The sequence below is a fragment of the Ptychodera flava genome, chromosome 9 (genome assembly GCF_041260155.1).
Source record: "Ptychodera flava strain L36383 chromosome 9, AS_Pfla_20210202, whole genome shotgun sequence".
Lineage (NCBI taxonomy): Eukaryota > Metazoa > Hemichordata > Enteropneusta > Ptychoderidae > Ptychodera > Ptychodera flava.
Genome location: NC_091936.1, coordinates 22,026,553 through 22,041,594, shown reverse-complemented (window position 1 = coordinate 22,041,594; position 15,042 = coordinate 22,026,553). Strand labels below are relative to the sequence as shown.

Below are 15,042 nucleotides of genomic sequence, written 5' to 3'. Positions count from 1 at the left end.
TGAAATAACCATTCGTCCCGGTTTAGCACATTCTTTTACTGTGAGTAACACCTAAAACAAGCAGCTGACGGTCGAGTCATCGAATATGAAGCGCGGGTGTATGTTTCTGGGTACATTCAATACTTAACCCTCCTCATCAAGGCGACAGCTGCAATTTCGGTTTATATTCAAACTTCAAATCGGTTGCAACACTTAAATTACTGGCTTAATAAAGTACTTTGGTACCATTGTTTAGTTCCTTGTATTTTGATCGTATACAAGTCTTATATTGCAAATTAAAATATGCCATTTTGAGCGATGTGAATTACTTGCATGTTTCCACTGTGACCGTCATAGAAATTTTTGGCATTTTAGTTAAAAATTAAAGGTATACAGTCACCTGTAATCTAAATATGCCCATATTTGGTCAAAGTGGCGTTCCTTGTATTCAAAATGCCAATCTGAGGGCGCTGTTTTTAAAAAGCGGCCACCCGCTTAAATTCTGTGATTGGTTAGATTTTTTCTTTCCATGGTAACTGTGGCAAAATTGGAACAGGTGACAGTATACCTTTAATGGCAAGCCCAGGGTTTCAAAATCACGCCTTTCAGCACCAAATGATAATTTTGACCAAACTTTATGTTGCCTGGGGAGTTTTACAGTGTATGGTCAGAGAGGATACTTTAAATCTTTACCTGTCATGACGGGAAGATTTAAGATATGTTGGCGTGTTAACTAAATCCGTCATGTTTTTCTAATATCTTAAAAAATATCTAATATATAATTTGTTGATTAAAACACCATAGGTTAATTATAACTTAGTTTGGACACAACGTAGAGCGAGAAAACATGCATTTATCTTAAATTGGCATGATAGAATAATATATAACCTTGACAACTGTTGCGACGTTGTAAGAGGTTCATATTTAGGTTTTGGTAAGAAAGTGAACTACAGTCGATCAATTTCTGATTATGTAGTTGTCAAATTTTGGAGTGAACGTCAGAAAACAAGAACAACGGACAGGGAGACTACGGTGCAAGACAGGAAACGCCGATACAAAGGGATATTAGTAAACTCAATTTTCGCGGCAAAACTACATCATATACGCCCTGATGTTGGAGACGTATAGAAATTACGATTCATACGAGTCGTGGATTTGCGAAAATCACTATAGAAATTGCGTTGATCGGTTCACTTCAAGTCAATAGCCTTGTAGCGGCTAGGCTCTGGAGTCGCGTGTAGAAGAGGTTTATTAATGGGAGCCAAGACCAATTGCCTTGTCGATGAAATGAACTCATGTTACTCCAAGATAGGTTAATTACCGGGTATTCTTTGACAGAACACATGTGTCTTGATCAAGCGGTTAAACAACGAGCCTGGGGAAGGCCGATGGCTCTTAACCAACTAAATTTAACACGCTCTTCATTGGCCATATCATTGCTAGCATGTTGGAATTCAATTTTTAATTTTCTCACCGTGAACCACTGACCTGAAGAATACTCAATAAACTGGAAAACTCTTGTGGTTTGTCGTTTTGTTTAACTGCTGTACGCCCCGAGGCCTTAATTCGAGTAGCGCTGCGTACTCACTTAATCGAAAAACTTGAGATCACGGCGCCGCTATGTACATACGTTGCTGCATTGAGGATGCGTTGATAAACAATGAGAAGGGGGGTCGGTGGATTTCGTGTACAGACCCCTATTTCTCGCAGCATGTTCACCATCTCCCATTGGAAAAACGTTGGCGAGAGGTCATCGAGATACATAAACCGAGTACTGACTCAAAGTCTTCAAAGATAACACCCGCTTATTACTTACCAGACGTTCCATAGAGTCAATTCTGAGAGATAGAATGCTTGTGATACTGTCGAAATATGGATTTTAAAACAATACCTTCAAAGGGCATGGCTTCAACTACACAACAGATATGAACTACAGACAAAAGAATTCATCCAATCATAAACATCATTACAGGCCTTAAATGAGCATACCAGCGACAATTTAAATTTCACAATTACTATTCATGACTTATTGGTTACTATACCATCATTCCAATTCTCATGTTCATTCATAAAGTGTATGGACTACCTCCATTTTTCTTAATATTATTCAAGCATATGTTGTTTTCGTCACCGTTCTCGATTAACACCTAATTTGAACTATTAACGTTGCTAAGATAAAATTATCTCTGACCTTGCTCTTTGACCTTTGAACTATTGGTTTGCAGTGATAATGGAGACGAAAGACCAAACGATTCACTAATCACAATTTGCTTTGTATATGAGCTACAACATTATACAGAAATAAAGCTTTTATACAAGATTTTTCATAAACATGTAGACAGGGGTCGAGGCTAGTCGGGGTAAAAATGTTTGCGTGATGAAGAATTTGACTGAACCAACCTCGGATTAAAGTTGCTTTCTTGGTTTTTTACTTTGCGCAAACAAAATCAAAATTTTCGCAGGAACTTATATTTCGTCCACTTTTGGTGAAAAATTGCGACGATGAAAATGTCCGAAGAACGGGTTGTGGCCAAAGTTCACCTACAATCCTTGAAACGCTAACAAAGGAAATACGCAGGTCAGTGACCTGAAATATCCCTTGTCAGATAAAAGTTTACTTCGCGAAGAAAACACAGTTCTTTGCAGTTTTCATAAGCATGCGTCATTGAAAGTGTGAATCATATTTATGGCAGCTGACGCATTTTACCTTTCGTTAACTTTCATGGAATGTGTGTGGCGTACTAGAAACAAACTCCCGATGCGAAGGACTTGCGGTCACAGCACGCAAAACCACAGCTGCTGGGGTTCACGCCCACGCGAGCACCTTGCCTTCGAGCGAGAATAACAGCAGCCCGGGTGGCGGATGATTGGCAGCCATAGAATCAATGAAACACCCGAGTGAGCTCCCTGAATTACATGTCGCTTGCAGTGATTAGATGGTTTAGATGAACATCGTATTGCTTTTTACAAAATGTCTGTACGCAACGAATGTTCGCAGAGTGACGGCCATTGGTAGGGATGGTATCCAAGGGCGGAAAAGGCGACCAGAAGTTCACTCTTTCTACCGGGAGCCGAAAGTGTTCGATGGACGATAGTAATTACAGAGACGACTACGGTGACGACGATAACGATGATGGATTCAATGACAATGATGATGATGAAGGCGCCATCAGCGAAAGCATAATCATGACCATAATGGCGATGCTAAAAGACAAAGATACCGTTAATTACCAGTACAAGCATCTATTCGTACTGTGCCCGCGCTTTTGAACGTCGCTCCATATCTTGACATTAAATTTTCTTTACCAGATCGAAGTAAATAAGTATAGGTATCAAACAACGTGGGGCGAAAATGTGTGTGTTCAAAGGCAAAGGGTGTTTCATTTTGGAACTTGAAGGGACCCTCCCTCAAAATAACGTGGGTTAATCTGGCCGTGTGGACCGGACGATGATCAAGGCATGCAGTGAATATGAGCCCGTCTCCAAATTTCATACCAAAATTTAGCAAATCTAAATTATTTCAGCTAACTCCGACTCCTAATTTGAAACAAGAGCTAAAGTCCATATTCAACATTTGCATGAACAATGGTGAAAAGAGAGAAAATACTGGAATTCGTATACAATTCAGTTCCCGATGGAAGGCAAGGAATTGAAAACTGCCATCGCCGAATGTACATTCCTCCACACTTGTAAAAGTTACAGAAATGCACGTCTTCAAGGAGATAATGTTATAGTGCAGTTTGTGGTATGTGGCGACTCAGCGACATCGAGCCTGCGTGTACTCTGCTTGGGGCCAGTAGGCTTAGATTTGCCAAATTACGTGTATCTCTCATTAATGGTACTAGTAATGGCGATGACGGCGTTGTTCGTGATTTCTCGACAAGGACAACGTCGGGCTGTCTTTCACTTCGTCGGACACAACGAAGTTGGGCCAAGGTCATCCAAGGTCGCGTAAATGTACTCCGACTTGATTATTTGCATTGTTCTAAAATAGAACAATGCAAATAATCTAAAAGATTATTATTCGTGCTGCGGTGTATTCGGCTGTCCTTTCACTCGCGAACTGCCGCCGAATACACCGAAGCACTCGTGCAAATACCGCTGGTATGGCGCGCTTGCACTCACAGGCCATGGGGTTCTGTCATAAGATCCAGTTGTGACTGGGTGCTCCGCCTTTTCTGACCTTAACCATGGCCGAGCACCTGAAACAGTCAGTCTGAGTCTAATAAAACGACGAACGTCAATAATACGCTTTCAAATAATCTCGTTCGCCTGGCATTATGTATTGGAGATATGTGTTGGAGAACAAACCAACTTGGTTCGATTTGGGATATTTTATGGGGCAGGCTCTGTACTGTACGAATATCGATGTTTAATGTGTTCCTACAAATGGAAACAGTTAGGAGGTATATCTAGGGGTGTCACGTATTAAAATGTCATTCTGGGAATCGCTATCCGCGCACACACGCGTCTAGTTCTTTGTACAAATAACATACATTTCCGATATCTGCCCAGTCCAAATTTGAACAGAAGCAAAATGAAATAATGATATCTCCGCTCACGGGTACATGTTTTGAGTTCTATCATTTTGAGCTAAATATAGACGCTCTGACGTACACACCAATATAGGTTTTGAAAATATTCTGCATACAAATGAAATACCGAAGGTTACTACAGAAAGTGGTATATACGTTCGCACGTATACATATTGTATATGTTTGTTATGTATGTATGTATGTATGTATGTATGTATGTATGTATGTATGTATGTATGTATGTGTGTATGTGTGTGTGTGTGTATGTATGTATGTGCGTGCGTGCGTACGTGCGTGCGTGCGTACGTACGTACGTACGTATGTATGTATGTATGTATGTATGTATGTATGTATGTATGTATGTATGTATGTATGTATGTATGTATGTATGTATGTATGTATGTATGTATGTCTATATGTCTGTCTGTCTGTCTGTCTGTCTGTCTATTTATCTATCTATCCATCACTAGTATCACAACTATATATTTACATTGATACTAAAATCCCTCTGCCTTCCTTCGAACCACACCAAACCAACGTTCGACACATTACAAATTAACAGACAATTAAACATATTATAAACGTTTAAACTGAAATAAGTAACTATGGTAACTATTCAAGCAATTCACACGTAATTTACCTTTACATTACCCTCCTTTACACATACACATGAAATAGATCGATGGCGTGCGGGGGAGGGACTCACGAGGGGGCTACATAGCAACGTTTAAGAATCTTTAATAGCTCTACTAGTATCTACCCGTTTTTGAACTTTTACTATATGTGAAACCGGAACCGTTCAGGGATCGACATTTTTTTCATTATTTATTTCTACAATGACACGCATTCCGACATCGACAAGCCCCTCAGCAGTTCATAAAACTGACGGAGAAAAAAAAAGACATATTTCTGTCAGGGCATGTAAGGCGGCCAAGTTTACATCGTCATACATACTTCCTGTGGTGCGGTTCACGGGATATCAAGTATGTAGGCCATGTATAACGGGCCATGCGGACTCTATGTAACAGAAAATTACTGATGCGAATGTACATCTATTTTTAAAATTAGAGCAAAGTGAAATTAACACGGTGGGTGTTATTTCTGTCTAAATTGCCGGGTCGGTATCACTTCCTCACGACCTGTTATAAAAATGTGCAATAAATACCGTCGAGGTTCAATGTGAAATGTGTTCTGGTTGTGAATTATAACCAAGTCCTTAGAGTACTTTTGAAAAAATTTAAACTAACCGGTTAATAGTTGACTACTTGTGTCTTTACAGCTTAATTTTTTCCATGGTCATTTTACGTTAATCGCGTTTTTTAAACGCTGTTCAGATATCATGGCAGCGCAGTTGTATTGATCCGACGGGAATAGTGTCGTGTAGTTTGTCCTCGGCCTCATTCTAAATGTCACTATTCCATACGATCGTACGAGAACGACAGAAAATCTATGGTGATGCACGTGTTCCATGCAGTTTCTTCTCCGACGCCGATAACGTGGTGTGTCACAGAGATTAAACAATTACGTCAAAAATGAAGAAAAGTAAAATAAAATCTATTGCTATTGTGAATTTTGTTGTTGCAATGATGTTGATGATGATGATGATGATGATGATGATGATGCAATGATGTTGATGATGATGATGATGATGATGATGATGATCATCATCATCATCATCATCATCATCAACATCATCATCATCATGTTGTACTTATTGCATCGGTATGATTATCATTGTTGTTGTTTTGGTCATTACTCCTGCGGTTGTCATTGATTCCATTGCTATGGTTATTATCTATATTAAAGAGACTACTTGTGTAATTTTCGTAACTTTGAGCGATATTTTCAATATCTTTGCAAGTACCCTTTTCCTATTCTTCTGTATAAGCTATGCTGACATGCGCAGTGTTAGCCATGCAAACATAATTCATTGAATACCATATGCGGTGTTACTGTTGACAAATGAATTTTAGTCCGGACTAAAATCCGGTTGTCAACAGTGTACACATTATATATAGGTTGTGTTGACGAGTGGAACTCTTGGCGCTTTGACATGATTTGCGAAGATGTACAGAACAACATATTTTACAAAAACAAGATCACTATAAAACTTACACATAATGAATATTTAACTCGAAAGAAATCGAGTAGGTAGATTACTGGTTGTAGTTCGAATCAGAATAAGAACTGGAATAAAAAAGATCGCCTTGGTGAATTACGCAACCAACTCATTCCCAAGATGCCTTTGCTGTCCATGTTGAAGACGCTTCGTATCAAATCACTGTCTTATCTCACACTCATCCTCCCACACATCCCCATGCTCACAGAAAGCCTGAAGGTAACCTCAAGTGAATCAACGAACAAGTACTGCTTGTAATTATCACCCGAAAGGCGTTTAATACGCCTTGTACACCCACACTGGAGAGCTAAAGCAGTGTAGGTATTGATCGTCTATCGCAAGGTGAGTATTAAAGCAAGGCTTCCCAGGGTGAGTATTAAAGCGAGGATTCATTTTAGTCATGATCCAAAAAATCGCCCGACAATCTTACGCAATCCTTAGGCTGATGTCCATTTCCTACTCTTCATCGCATTCTTAATGACGTCAGTAAAACTGAAAACTATATTCGACTCGGTCGAAATTTTCTGTAAACTATCACGGAGCGAAACCGTGGATCAATCCTACGCGTGGCAATCAGAAATAAAATGCCCTCCGATGTATCATTTTTAGTATTTCAGCTGAAAATCCTTCGCCCTGAATAAACTTCAAAGTTTGTTTCTTCGCTCACACCTTCTACACACTACAAACTGAATTCGTCATGAAAAACATACTATATTTGCGCCACCATAACTTCTTTTGCTATGCATGCATATCACTTCATAGCGTATTTGTAACATGAAGTTTTTTATATGTTTTTCGTGTTCATGTATTGTAGGGATTTTGAAAGTTAATTTTTTCATGGCTTTCCTTATTTTTCGTTATTATCGTTTTTTTTTCACAGACATTCGAATTTTTACTTAACTTTTATTCTAGTATTATTGGGTAAATGGATTTTACAGACAAGATTAAACATATACTGCTACACTCGTATGCTTTTTCTATTTTCGCACTACATATCGACATGTTTCCCGACTCGTTTATTGCCCGATTTCATAAACTTTTTGTCGATGATCCTGCGTTTTTATTCGCGTTCGGTGCTCTCTCGTTGGACCCAAATTAGACTTTTTATTGTAAGTACATTTTTGGTTTGTTGATTTCGATGTACGCGATGAATACCCATTCCATTCCCGTATATTCCCCTTGTAGATTTCCCTTTCATGGCGCATGCATTCTATAGTTCTTTATAGCGGTTCAACTTCTTTATAGCGGTTCAACTTTGGTAAGAAAAATATTTGAAAACTACAAGTACTACTAGTTGCGAATACCGATCGAACTGACGTAGCTGTAAGAGAATGACGTCATTGCCGACATTCTACATAATTACCCGACAGAATGATGGTCTGTGCGCCAACGTTGGAGTAATGCATAAACCCCAGGTCTGCCCTATCCGGCAGCTGAACACACAATAATATACATGTATAACGTTCTACCTACGGGCACATCCGGGAGATTGGAGGAGAAATCGTTTGCGCAGAACTGAAATGCAAAGGATATTGCTGTGTGCGTTGTTGGCAAGAAGACATCGTTTCGTTCTACCATTGTATGAGTTTAGCGAAGGTTAAAAGACGAGAGCCGACACTCGAAGTTGATTTTTGGAAATAGTTGAATAAAACTAGATGCAATGACGTGTTTATCTATATTGACACGAAATGTGATAGAACTAGTGCTGCAGCTGGTGGTTGCGTTTTTTTTGCTGGTATGCACTAAAGCGACATTTGCATCTTGTACAAATGAATTGAAGGCAGTGCTTTTTTTACTGTGGAATCTGAGCAAAGTCATCTAACATGCTATCCTTCTTACCAGTTCTCAGTAACAAATGAATAATTTCTACTAATTTTTAATGTGCTATATAAATTATATATAAAAAACAAGTCACGTATAAAGACAGAAGCATTAGAATGGGATTAACTTTAATGTGGAGACAGACAGGGAAGGATGCGTGGTTAAAAATAGATTTGGAAAAGTAGGACTGATTCGTGATGACGTCACATTTTATTATTAATATGCAAATTAAAAGTAGATAAACCTGCATGACTTTCAAAAATTACTCGTGCAGGATTGATCGAAATGGTACACTTCGTTTACCAACAAGTAACGATGGAAACATTACATGTTCTGGAAAGGACCAAAAGTAGCAGGAATGAAAGCGGCCACAAATGTGACGCACTTCTGTCGGCAGAAGCAAATGTAGCGCGCGGGATGCGAAATTTAGTAACACCTAAAGACGCGGTCAATGTTATAACAAGCACACAGGGAGAGAGCGGACGGAGAGATAGACAGACAGACAGACAGACAGACAGACAGACAGACAGACAGACAGACAGACAGACAGACAACACCAAAATCTACTAAAACATTATCCGATCACGATGGCCATGAGCAAATGAGAAAAGGCGACAGTGTTAAGAACGACGGGAAATATTTCGATCATTAGCCACCGTGACGTCAAAGTACGTCACGATAAGGAATTGTATCGCAGTTGAAATGTCGACGCCCGGACTCCCATAAGGTGACAATAAAAGTACTGACGATATCATAATAAACATGAATTCACGAAATCATTAACACCTCGTCATCAGTGGTCACGACTTAGTCATATCGCTGTATGAGATACGAGCGGACGCAGTCACGTCGTTTCGCACTTGCGAGACACAATCTAATCAAGGGGTAGAATTACGCAAAATTCAATGACGGTTCTGGATGTTTCATGTTTTATTTCCTACTAGATTGGTCGTTAAACAACTGGTTAAACAACTAAGGCGGCATTATAGAAACGAAAACACTCAATCCGAGGTTCCTTTATACTCGAAAACAAATCGAACGGTGTCGAATACTAGCACACTAGCCAACCGATCGTATTTCCCGTGAGGCTAGTAAATCGTATCGAATATTCACAAAAGAGAATGGAGTTTATCTGTCGGTCTGGACAGCGTGGGCGTCTATTGAGAACGGTGCTAACGTTTAGAAACACTGTCCCTGTGCGTTACAATTCTTGGGATAAGCGAGATCTGTTCCAAAGAATACAACCACAACGTGCCTTCAGGTACAAAGGTGAAATATAAGGGCAAGCAGGTATCCGTGGCCGCCATGTCCAACGAACCCAAAAACCATGCTTGAAACTTCCATACGTTAAGGGTATGATTAGTGGTTCCATTTGTCTTACTTATGCGCCGCTTGTTCATGATGTACATACGTCTGGTGACAGATTACAGTCTTCAAGCACGCCTACGTTGCCAAATACCACTTGTGCCATTTAACTTTACAAATTCAAAACTGAGCTCGCTGTCCCAGCTACGAAGGCACACAAATTATAGAGCATGGAAAATAAATAAAAATATGGCCATGAAACCATTGATAAGGACACGGACAGCGTATAATTTTCGATGACAAATATGGCGCCGATTAAGAAAGCGCTCATAACATGTACAATTGATTTTTATTTCAAATATTAATGTTATGTTCCTTTTGTCGGTTCGTAAACAACAGGTCGATTGGAATATTGTAGCTGTTATTTTCACTTGAGGTCACGACTGGCATTCTTTGAACTGTGAAAACATGGAAGAGGAGACCGTTTTCACGCTTTGGTGTTTTTTGTTTTTGTCTTCGTTTTGTTTTTTTGTTTTTTGTTTTTTTGTTGTTTTTTTTTTGAGATGTTAACGTCACGATATTAAGGAAGATCAACCTGTCTTTTTGGTTCTCCCACTTCAATTTTGCGATTCGAGTTTCACAAATGTTCTAGCCTAAATGTCCAGTATGAATTTAAGCTTATAGGCTTAGTAAATACGCAATCAGCGTTTCGTCGAGATAAAATGTAGAGTCTGGGCTCAAATTCTGATGTCTGAACGACGGGTATAGGCATTAACTGAACAAGTGCAGATTGCGCGCGCATGTTGACAAGACAATTACTGCGCATTCAAACGCGCTTCGGAATCCATTAATAATCGTCTAACCGTCGCAAAATATAAGAACATGTAATTTGTTTTTGCTTCTGACTAGCGCTACTGCAACACCCCCCTGATCGGAGTGACTGCCAAATTTGTAATATTTCATGAACCAAATGATACAATCGCAATTTGACCTCAGTGAATTTGGGACTCACTGCATTTTGTAATAGCTAAGTCCTCCCTTCGGCGAGACAGGGTGACTGTCAAGCTTTTAATCGGTACGGAAAGCAGGTGCGCGGGAATGTCGGATCTGAGGCTTCCGCATCAAAAACTTTAATAATACGGCACAAAGAATACCACATATATACATCTTGGCCTACGCTGAGATTGGTTATTATACATTGTACTTTGGTGTATCCGAAACCCGCTATTTTCATGACATCTTGTTACAAAAAATTATCGGTGAGCGTGATAACTTGTTGTGATGGAAACAATACCAGGACCTTGGAAATACTAATTAAACGATTAAGCGACGCCTGATGAAGTCATGCAGGTGTAATGCGACCGCAATCCGGTCTTAATTAGCCCCATTCTAATTGGGGATTATGTAAACGCAACCTCCGCGCGGAGGACGTGCTGAAGTGTCGCGGTTGTAACCATGGTGATGCGTCATGTAATGTACGATGCCCTGGAGTCGCGAAGGGATTGAATGTTGGAAAATACATTCCAAGACATTACAACGCTAAAACGTACCGAACTCGCTAACCTGATCGTTCTCGAGCAATTGCACGAAACTGACATGGATAAATTGATTGATTGCAAGTGTATGTATGTATGTATGTATGTATGTATGTATGTATGTATGTATGTATGTATGTATGTATGTATGTGCATGCATGCATGCATGCATGCATGCCTGCCTGCCTGCCTGCCTGCCTGCCTGTCTGTCTGTCTGTCTGTCTGTGTCTGTCTGTCTGTCTGTCTGTCTGTCTGTCTGTCTGTCTGTCTGTCTGTATGTATGTATGTATGTATGTATGTATGTATGTATGTATGTATGTATGTATGTATGTATGTATGTATGTATGTATGTATGTATGTATGTATGTATGTATATATGTATGCATTTATGTATTTATGTATGTTACTTAAAAATGATAAAATGACATAGTCATGATGTAGTATTAAATGAGCATTATTAACTGTTTCGGATAATTATAGGGCATGGGAAAGGGCAGAAATGCAGACGATCATGATTGCCGTACACAATCATACAATGAGTCAGTGAGTCCAACCTATTCTCACTGAACACGCAAAGAGATATCAGTAAAAAGCGGGGGTGGGAATCCACTAAACTCTACGAACTCCGCGACCTAGGGTCACCTTGTTTGGTTGGTGGAAGAGTGAGGCACCACAAGACGCGACGCACTGGCTGATTGAGGGCCGCATCATTGCAGTGTATTGAAAAGTTCTATCAATGTGAAAACTCTGAAGAAATCTTCTCCGTTGACATTTATTGGCATAATAAGTCGACACGTTTAACTTCTGGGCATAGCTACACTGCATGATAAGAGCATGCCTAATGACAAAAGAAGCGAAGGAGAGCGCTTCTGTGTCGCCACTCTTATTTTTTCAATTATTGTCTGTCATGCACATTCGACTAAAATGTCAAACTCGCCATTTTCCTGCTCCTAACGTCCCTGTTGCGCACGCTCAACTTTCCTACGAAACTGTGTCGTCTGCTAGCTCGGCTGTTTCTCTCGAGCGGTAATTTACGACCCATGAATAGATTTCCATTAAATTATTTTGACCTAGAATACTCATCCGTACCTAAATATTTTGAGTTAGCTCTTGTCAGGGCTAAAATGGCTATTGATTTCAGGCGGATTTGGCCGAAAATTTTGTGAAGGTGTATTTATTTGAGTTAATTGTTCTTCAGAGTTCGAACAATGCGCACTGTATAGTAATATGATTAATGATGGATGGGGTTGTCGTTAGTGCTAGGCAGTGGGTTATATGAGACGGCAAGACTCCATTACACAGCAAAGAGCCCTTCCTAAACCGTCCAAACGACACAGCTCTGACAGCTGGTAATGAAACCGGTGCACTGACAAAGCAACTGGAGATACGATTTTGTTTTTTTCAAAATAGTGAACACTAGATCAAGCTATGCTCTCGCTATGCGATAGTCATTTCGGGAATTTGCTAGGGACGACTGATGCAATTAGCGTGCCTTGATTAAATAATATTCGGTCGCTTTAAATGAAGCGTTTCACAGCTTGGCATTAGTTTCCATATCGCATTAAATGCGGGCATTTATGATGTTTTGCCTTGTTTCTATATAGCGTTGACCTGTTTCCGATTCGACACACTCCCAGGAACGCGAGAGTTTGCGAGAGTGGGAGTGCGAGCCGCAGCGACGACCCCTACATGACAAGATCAAACATGTGGTGATGATCTCCTCAGCAAAACGACTATCTGACGTTAGACAAATGCTGGGTCTGATTCTCCGGGCATCTGCAAAACATCATGACTAAATTTGGTAAATTATTATTTTATTGCGGGGGGGGGAGGGGATGTCACAATGTACAATATATTGTTCAGGTAAATAGGCCTATATAACTAGAAAGTGGACTTTGCCCGACAGAAATACGATGGAGTAAATTAGTATTGCCGAACACTGAGAATGAGCCGGTATAACATAACTGGAATTATTGTTTATGTGCGTCGACTGTACCTTAACGATTAGTCCACCCCCCCCCCCCTCCCCAACCCCGAAAAAAAAACCGTTAGAAAACGAAATTAAATCCTCGAGGACGCTTTTGTGAACCGCAAATATTAACGCTTTTTGAATTGTCACGAGGGTAGTTGTATACACATGTACATGGACGAACAAATCTCTTTCCAAGGCAAAATGCGCTCACAGATGGCTGGGACGATAGCGACGTGCTTCGGTAGAGTTATAAGCGACGTTGCTGGGGCCAGGCATCTGTCTCGACATACTGTTGTTGCAATGTGATATCCGTGTCTTAATAGACCTATCGACTTATTGGCTCCTATATATTCAGTGCAGTGTATATTCTGTTGTGGGATTCGTGCAGAAACTGAAGAGAATGCCACAGCACGCTGCGCAGTACAGTCGTGCTGATCAGCGCGGGATCATCTTCAGTTCACGGTAATATAGACGGCACAAGCGGGATCTAATAACACAGTACTCACCCGTCTTGACCAGTTTCATGGATGCGTTACTCTGGCCCCGGAGAGTTTCGCTGATTTTGAGAGAATCCATGCCGGCCGATTGGCGGCGGTGGTGGTGATGGTGCTGATACTGATAATGGATTGACATCACGGCTGCCGTGCCGCTTCAAACAGTACAAGTATTCCAAGGGATTCACTGGCGGCCGCCGGCAAAGCTCTCCACATACCGGAGGCGGTGTCGCTTAAAACTCCTACAAATTAAGTGATGTCACACAAAATGAAGGCATTCTTTGGAGTCGGACAGACAAACACGGCGCTACGGCAGCATTGATCCGCGGCAGAACGACGAGATCAAAGCAGGCTAACGTAAAAAAACTCACGCTGCAAGACTTGTATGGACAAACAGCACGAATCGAACACTTAAACACAATAGTAGGCTCCCCAGTCATGCAGAAGGGTGGGAGGATCAATCATTTGAGTGACTACCCTCGGCCACAAGGTGGCGCACTCGTAACCATACCCGTTGCTATGGCAGCGAACGCATTGCTCGTCGAAGGCGTGGGAGTTTCAGCGGCAATGGCATGCGTCTTATAAACGTCACGACATGCGTTGTTGTCTCGAGGAAAGCTTATAGATCTTCACATTCTTAGAAATAATGTTGACGACTGTTGCCCTTCTGTTCAAAGTGATGTTTGCTTAAATTTGAGCAAATTTCGGAGGAAAGTCCCGCATATCACAAAAAATAAACTGTTTCACAAAGTTGAACCCCCCCCCCCTACCCCATAAAAAAATGCCAGTCTGCGTAACCGGAAAATGAAAAACAAAAAACAGTACTAAATAAACGTGTAAATTTTACCATAGTAGTCGTAACTCGATGTCAAGTGTTCGCTAATTTTCTTCACTTCGACTGTAATATCGGCATTCTGTACTGTCGCTCTACCGTTGTTTTGCTCTAATAATTTTTTTAATTAGGTGAAAATATCGATCATCACGTTGAACGAAGTTGATTGGCCAGCCCGACAAGAGGTGTGAATTGATGCATGTTTCTCTCAGTAAACGATTTGTTTCGAGCTCGATAAAGTGACTTCCACATGCAGTCCTCGTTCGAATGACCCTGTTGCCTTCTGCCAGCTATACGTTTAGGTGATCTTACTTTCATTTAAGAATTCAATTTTACTATGCTGACTGCAAAATGTTCAGTCTTATGTCATTCAGTAATCTACTGCCACTACTCATGCTTACATGAGACGTGACGTTTTGATAACACCATTTCTTGGGCAAAGATTTATCT

General features: G+C 40.5%; 1 protein-coding gene across 1 annotated transcript in view; it reads right to left on the bottom strand.

The window, feature by feature from the left end:
- Positions 1 to 14,194, bottom strand: part of LOC139140355 (uncharacterized) — an 81,169-nt gene extending 66,975 nt beyond the window's left edge. Inside the window, exon 1 of the mRNA XM_070709557.1 lies at positions 13,773 to 14,194. Coding sequence (XP_070565658.1) covers positions 13,773 to 13,899 — 127 coding nt within the window. The 5' untranslated portion in view covers positions 13,900 to 14,194. The remainder of the gene's footprint in view (positions 1 to 13,772) is intronic.
- Positions 14,195 to 15,042: the final 848 nt, after the last annotated feature.